Consider the following 8,055-nt stretch of genomic DNA (forward strand, 5'->3'; position numbering starts at 1 on the left):
AACTTAAAAAGAGTAAAACGTTTTACAGTATTTTTACCCTTGAGAAGTAGCTTTTAACTGATGAATCCCATGTAGTTCAGAGCTGTAATAGCTAATGAAAGATATGTTGCATTGTTCACGCTTTCTTTACAGAAATATTTTTACAAAACATTTTACTCAGTGCTTTGTTTTTCTGCAAAATCATATTTAATTTTAAATCATATCCTTTATATTTCTAATAATAATATACATAGGAAATGAAAAACAATGACGTTCTTATTTTATAAAGAATAGGATATTGACTGAAATGGAAATAAAAAGAAGGAAATTCTACTGCTTGCAGCTTTAATTTGTGTTGTTTGCACCCCTGATAAATGCAAGAAAGGGGTGAAGGAAGAAAGTGGTGCAACATCCTATAAAATGTTCAAATCAAAAGCAAATAACAGCCTAGAACGATCCTACCTTGAATTGCTTCTGCTAGTGGGCTCATCATATTGTGTATAATCTCTCAAAAACATGCCTCAGACGTTGTGTGCTCACCTCTGTTTCTGTACTGCAGCCATCTAGGATCTGCTCTCAACCAAGACCTCTGGAGCGCTCTTAAATTTCAAAGCAGTTTGGAGTCTTTTCTGTGAAGAATTTTTACTTTTATGTTTCACTGAAATCCAGAAAACATTGCTGACTTCAGTATGGTTTTTGTCTAGTGTTAATCAGTGCATTAAAAGGTTTGTTAACCAACAGGTGTAATTTTTTACTTTTTGCTGGTTTTCAATACACCTGGATTATGAATTGTGGCTTTAAGGCTCACTCGAGCTGAGAACAGCAACTAGGAGAAGTGTCTCTTTCTCTGTGGCCTACACTCTATTAGATTTAATATAATCTAAATGAAAGAGTTACAGTTTTCTTTCTGCATCCTGTGAGTTAAACTTTTTGAGAGTCAGTGGCTTTCAATCATCAGCCTATATTGCAGCCTGAATTGGAAAAGTGGGCAGTATTACAGCCGTCTGAACACTGGGCAGAACTTAAATTGGCTCTCTCTCCCAAATGCGGACACAATGAATTTCACATGGGAGCTCTAAGAACAAAGTGCTCTCAATAACACTGTACTTCTCTCTAACCCACTCACACACATTAACACACACACACACACACACACACACACACACACACACACACACACACACATACACCTTCTCTGTAACCCACTTACACACACATGTTTGTTCCTCTATCTCTGTGGGGACATGTGTTCATTGACATAATGCATTCCCTAAACCCTTACCCTAGCCTTAACCTGATTGTAACCTGAACCCTAAAACTAAGTCTCTACCCAATTTTTGTCCCCACAGTGACTCGAGTTCACATTGGTTGGTGTGCATTCAGGTTAAAGTCCTCACACCACACACACCATCTGTCTAATCCACTCACACACACACACACACACACACAATACCTATGTATATACCTCTGTCAAGCATTTTTCTTCCTTTACGTACCACGCACTAAATAGCTCATACAAAATGCTGTAAACATCATCCACATACATTATACAAATACAAAATGACAAGAATCTGTACACCGTTTACACAGTTCAACCACATTTGTGCCCATTACAATGTGAAGTCCTTTGAACAATGTCTTCAGCCTCCTTTGAGTCTACGCTAGTTTGAGTTTTACGCTCCATCAGCTCCACCCGGCCTACTCCATTGCAAGGGCGACCCTGTCAGTCTTGACGGAGATCCACAAGTCTTCTGTATTGGCCGAAACCTTTTTCTTCTTTGTTTCTGACCTTGCGGTTGCCATGGTGTCTCCGCAGCAGCAGCAGCAACAGCAGCTGTTGGCATGGCGACAGCAGCAGCAGTGGCAGCACGCCACCAACGTAGTGAGGAGGACCAGCAGGGGAAGCGTCAGGAGGACCACCAGGCAGACTGTGTTGTAGGCCCCCTGGTTGTGTTTTTCAGTAGCAAAGCTCCAAAGTTGGTTGAAAAAATCCTGGATGCTTTCTGTTTTCCCATCCATGGCTTCTGGATACGGAGCTGTGGCTCCTTATAATTGAGTCTGTTTGGCAGTTGTAAAGTTTTAATAAATCCTTTAGAGGGCTGTGAAGATTTCAAGTCAGTAAATGTGCATAACAGGCTGCTATAGACACCAAAACAATTAAGATATGGTGTTGATTTGAGATTTGAGAAAGTCCTTTTTTCCCGTAATCCGGTTCCCAGCTTTACCCTCAAATTGACTCTGAACTGTTTTCTATTTGATAATGATCAAAGTTTAGATCTTTGCCGTGAAACACAGCACTATCTACCTGTGATGCTTGTGTATGTGCTCAGGCTTGAGTGGTTTATTTTAAACAGAAACACAGGAAGCACAGAGGGTGACTTCATCTGTGGCTCGTTCCTTAAAGTGTCCTATGAGGTGATTACAAAACCAAAGCATTTTTTTAAAACAAGACCAAAAGTTCATGTGTTTTGTTTGAAATCGCCCCCATTTGTGATGATCTGATCTTGATGCAGGCCGCACTTCAGACAAGTTTGTTCGTGCTGCTTGGCAACACTTTTCTTGCTTGTTATCTTCAGAAGTCTTCTCTTGCCCTCTTGCCCTTTGGTTTTTGGTTTCGTTTAATCCCCTTGTAGAGAAGTGGTTTGATTTGGGTAGGTCTGTGAAACAAAAACAAAAAGAGAAAGTGAACATGGAGAGAAATTTGGTTTCCAGCAGACAGCTCGTCTTCTTCCTCCCTCTATCCCTTCCCTGCCTCCAATCCATCTTTCTGTCGCTGTCTTTAACGTCTCTACTCCTGCTCTCCCCCTCTTGTCTGTGTCAGCTTTGGATTTTCAGCTTTCTTCTCATTAATACTGCAGAGGAGTCATTCAGGATTCAGGGCAGATCTCCTTTAAGAGTCCCACTGAGGAAAAGAGGGGCAAAGGGAGAGAAAGAAAGAGAGGACGAAACGAAGGGAGATTGTGTCTGAGGAAAGGCCAGACAGAGATAGAGGTAACCAATCTTTCTAAGAGTCCCGCTGAGACCGAGAGTGTGACAGAGCTTCATGAAAAACAAAAGAGAGAGAAGGGAAAGAGGTAGGCTAGACAGACCTGCTGCAGGAGATTCATCTTAATGTACTCAGCTAATGGTTCCCATTGGAGGAGATAGATGGGATCTGGCTTACATTTTCATAAATGTCTGATTCTAACTATTTCCTCTGGCCTCGGATGAAATTTCCTCCTAACAGCTCTCCCGGAGAAGCAAACACAAGGTGAGGTACTTCAATTAATGAAGTAGGTCTGCAAAAGAAACGCAAGCCTTAAAAATAAAAGGGTTCCCTTTCTCTCTGAGAATATAGACAGTTTGGTTAAGTATGAGGCCTTGAGCTACGTCTTCATTTAAATGATGTTAAACAACTATAGTTTTTCAAATGATTTCAAACACTATTTAACTCAAGTGTATCCTTTCGATTCTCCATAGCTCACGGCTACAGAGATTCTTTGTATTTTAGATGCAGGAGGGAGAAGAGATTTTCATCTCACATTTGGCTGCATCTTAGGCAGAGAGGGGGGGACACACCTGCAAGGGGAGAGCAAATAGATTTGGCATGGCTGCCGCAGTGCGTTGCGCCTCATGTGTGAAATTGGTTTACCCGCAGACAGCCTGCTAACTTCCCTCCTGTTCATTTGCTCAACAGGAAGCTGAGCGCTCAAAGCTAAGTAGCAAGAGTCACCTGGAACTCCAAAGTGAGAGTTTAGAAAGAGCTGTCTCCTCTCTATAAAACAAAACTGATGCAAAACAAATCACCACATTTGAGGCTGCGCATGTTGCAGTTTGGTTACATATTAGTACTTTTGTATGTAATTCTTATATTAAAAATGTTGCAGGTGTGCGTTTAGGCCAAGCAGGGCCTCATCGACCTTAAAAATACATTGATTTACATTGTAAATACATTGTTTGTTTTTGGATTTTAGGTGCAAGCTAGCCATTTAATCTCTTTGAATCCTTACATCCAACAGTTTACTCTTGGTTCTCAACCAGGGAGTCAAGACCCCTTACAAGTGGCCGCAAGATAAACCTGAAAAGGTCATCAGATGAATAAGAGGAAGTAGAAAAAAACATGTTTCTCCTACACAAAATTCTGTAAACGTTTTACAGAAGGGGGGGGGTTCTTGTTCAGTGAGGTGCCTGTGGAGCCCACAGACAGTACCCACCCCAGCCACAGCCTGTTCACCCTGCTGCTGTGTGGTAAAAGTTTCCCCTGTCGTCTCACCAGACTTCAGAGCAGCTTCTTCCCCATGGCTGTGACTGACCGACTCCTTAATTCATCCTCAGTACTCGATCATGAAAAATATTATTATTATTATTTTCACCATTTGCTGCATATCATTTTGTTTAGAATATATTTTTATGTTTTCATGAGTAGCATAAAGGGAACTAGAACCTTGAAACCTTGTAAAATATACTATATTGTGCAAAGGCAATCAAACGTGCAACTTTAGAATGTCACTATCAGTTAAACTTAACAAAAAAACAGTTTTCTAAAAATCCTTCTAGATATTTTTTTTCCTTTTAGAGGTGTTCTGGAGCTATGCAGCTGTGAGAATCTCCTCCGTTTCATTTGTCCATTGCATTGTGGGAGAACAGCACACTTGACATTTTTTTGCTGCTTTAAGTATACTTTATTTACAATTTCAGTGCAAACACAATTAGCATGTAAATATGGAATTGGGCCCCGCGACCCTGTAGGATAAGTGTTTGACGATGGATGGATGGATGGATATGGAATTGGGTTCACAGTTACTCTTTGGTAGACAATCAGTAGACATTTGTGATCAGTGATGAGGGTTTTGCAAGTAATCTCTTCATTTGAAGGGGTCATCAGCCAAAAGGTTGGGAACCACTGTCATCCGAATCCTTATCAGTAGTGGATGGAAACATAAATGAATTCACATTTTCTTTCGCTAATTTCCTGGAAATTATGTTCATAATTTGCGTCACATTTGGATGGAAACTTGATTGTAAACGATACCGTGGGCCGTGCATATTGTTCGGAGCCACAATGTCACTGCCACATTATTCTTGATTATTTCCTGTAGGTACACGTTGTTGTGATGAGCTCGGCTGAGCAGCAAGCACCTATGTGCACACTCTGACCCCCCTCACATTATGGTAACTGTCAGACACGACAAGCCAGAGTCACCAAACAATAAGTCTGTAGGAGTGGGACAAAGGCCAGGGGCACACAGATGTGTGATCTAGCTATATGAAAGAGATGACTAACAATGAGGGAAAGTCATTAAATGTAATTCATAAGTCAGTCGAGTGTTTTAGTTTTTGTCTCTGGCAACGATGAGTGAGAGATCTCGGTAACTTATGGGTAAACTATTTTTAGTGTCATCGACACTGAAATCCTCGACACGTTATGATCTTGTTTTGTCTTTTCTTTGTGCTCATATACAAAGACAAGCCAAATATTTATTGTATTAAAGTAGTTCCTCACTTGTTTTTTTATGTTTAAACTTTTCTTAAGGTAAACACTTTTATTGCCAGTATTACTTTGCCAAAAGTCTCTTTCTCTGCAGGCCATTTTGAGCATCGAGAGTAACTGAGGGTGTTCACGCTGTAAATGTTGATGACGCATGTCGGAACTGAGGTTAGTTTCTGATTAAGCAAAGGTGCACAACAGAAGAGGTCATTTAATAAGAGCCATGTTTAGACAAGAGATGTATTCTGAACACATCTTAAATGAGGCCACAATCTTGAATATTTCTCTGGTTCGTATCATCTCACTGAGATGCCATTCTAAGACTCTGACCGGGTGCTTCACTTTCTCATGACTTTGTGCTCTCCTGGATCCATTCATATACAGGAAAAGGCCATTTCTGGGGCACACAAAGCCAGGAAGGGGCTGAGAAAAAAATGTTATGATTGCACTCACTTAGCCCCTGCTGCTTTTAAAGGAGCATGTGCGACCTACAAGACAAAGTTGTGACAGAAGGCAAGGCAGGAATCTTTAATGACTAGCCCTAAGCACACAGTCAGACCAGAGCCCTCATCAGGCAGTATTAATGCAGTGCTTGGACACGTTCAGTTTGACTTCAGTCAGCCACCAACAAATGATTAAAGCTGTGCTACTTATGTTTTATTTCACCAAGCTATCTTGGATGACTAAGTTCTGTTCAGCTGTTTCTCTTGGGTAGCTGCAGGCCTGCTGATAGTCTGGAGGAGTACAGTTTTCCTCATCAAGCAAAAACAAGTGCACTAGCCCAAGTCAGTTCACAAAATGTGAAATGAGCTTACAGGAAAGTCTTCAGATAAAACCAAAACCATCAGCAGTAAATATTTGCGCCAAATATGTTTTCTACAAAGATGCCCTGAACAGAGTCACGGGAACTTATTCTATATGGTTGATAAATACAAAGGTTACAGGCCTGACTAGTGACAAAGTTAGACTTTTTCTTTCCGTAAACTGACATTTTCAATCAAATGGTTATTTTAAAAAGTCATGAAAATAACAAGAAGAGCGTGTTATTGTGACGCTCCACAGCACTCAAAGGCAGGAAGAAACTTATCAGCTTATCGTTGTAACTTGTCAAACATCCTGTCAAATCTAACCACTGCCAAACCTTTTTTTTTTTCAAAAGGTGCTTGCCACAGTTACAGCAATTTGGCTTCTGTTTTCCCACTGTCACACAACAAAAACATCTTACATAAACCACTCAGAACAGTTTCAACATTTCAGTTTCAAGTTGCTGGCACTCAAGGTCTCTTTGAAAGCAACACCTTACCCCGCAGGCGCTTGTGAAGTGGCAGGTCAGCTCTCCTCTCCTGTCTAATCCAGTCAGCTGCTCAAACTTCTGTTTCTGTTTTGGCATCTGGCTTCTGCTCTGTTCTGGTCCCCCTCACCCAGACATCTTGACATGTCTTCACTTTCTGTTCCTGTTTCCCTCTCTACCCTTGTTTCCCGTCCTCCTCCTCCTCCTCTCTCTCTCTCTCTGAGTGAGCGTGTATTTTGGTCACAACGTCACTGCACCCTGCCCACTTTGTGTAAGAATGGGCCCTCTGTCTGAGCTTATGTGTTTCCTGCATGGCGAACATCTTGTGGTTGCTTTACTTTACTCACACAAGCACTGAATGATGTCAGACAGAGAGGGGAACCTAGGCAAACTGAATATGAAATGAAATCACAAGAAGCCTTTATTAAATGTGCCTCAAAACAAATTCCCCATGTTAGGATATTAAAAGAAAGGCTCCCACACACACACAGATCTGAAAACATTGCACCACCGGGCTTTAGTTGCAGGCGAGGTTTGCAGCATTTTGCATAATAACACTAAATTACTCAAACAAAAACCACTCCACCCATCTCAGAGTCCCAAAATGGGAATAAAAAGGGGAAATGAAAGCTGTAAAAGTGTTTGTGTGTTGTGAGTATCACCAGGTGTAAGAGTCCGTTGTGAGTGAGATGTGAAAGAGTGAGGTCATGTGAAGTGCTGCACACACGCACGCACACACAAAACACTAACTATGCCTTTGGCGTTGTGGTCTATGGTCTTTTAGTTCAGTCGAGCAAAAGAGGAAGAAAGAAGACAAAAAGTGTTCTGCTGGCATTAAATAAAAGCCTATTTACTCTCCACTCGTCAAAAGGAGGCAGTTGTAAGTTAATGTGCATTGACTCGAATACTGTATGTACTCACAAACAGTATGATGTGTGCTTGTGACCAACCTACAGTACAGTAGGCCTAATGCGTGAACTCACTAAGTTATGTGGGTCAGGTCACATAACAACTTTTCATTTCCTTTAATAAATGTTTAATTTTAGTGAAACCAGTTTTCTCTGCTGTTTCTTTTAACAGTGTTCTGTAACACTGCTCTGTTCTGCAGCTACTGTGGATGGAAACATTTCCTCCGATAATCTTAACAAAAAACCCCACTACATTACCATCTGAATGGCTGAGCATGCAGGGTGTTATTCTTTTTGTTTTGTTTTCTGTAGCTACGGGGCATGGTTACATGAAAATTGATGAGACAAGCCTCAGCATGTCTGCAGGTGTGTCAGAGCCAACTTAGACAAATAGCAAACACCTACCCCCC

At 41.2% G+C, this 8,055-nt stretch overlaps 1 protein-coding gene across 1 annotated transcript; it reads right to left on the reverse strand.

Moving 5' to 3' along the window:
* Positions 1 to 242: 242 nt before the first annotated feature.
* LOC119919282 (uncharacterized protein KIAA0040) lies at positions 243 to 6,930 on the reverse strand. The gene is made up of 2 exons (XM_038739693.1): positions 6,750 to 6,930; positions 243 to 2,636 (listed from the first exon to the last, which is right to left on the reverse strand). Exon 2 carries the CDS (start codon positions 1,996 to 1,998, stop codon positions 1,678 to 1,680), a length of 321 nt encoding a protein of 106 aa, XP_038595621.1. The 5' UTR covers positions 1,999 to 2,636; positions 6,750 to 6,930; the 3' UTR covers positions 243 to 1,677.
* Between the last annotated feature and the right edge of the window lie 1,125 nt (positions 6,931 to 8,055).

The sequence above is a fragment of the Micropterus salmoides genome, unplaced genomic scaffold, assembly GCF_014851395.1.
Source record: "Micropterus salmoides isolate LMB-PRFRI ecotype aquatic unplaced genomic scaffold, ASM1485139v1 Ms_hic_scaffold_265, whole genome shotgun sequence".
In the NCBI taxonomy this organism is placed as follows: Eukaryota; Metazoa; Chordata; class Actinopteri; order Centrarchiformes; family Centrarchidae; genus Micropterus; species Micropterus salmoides.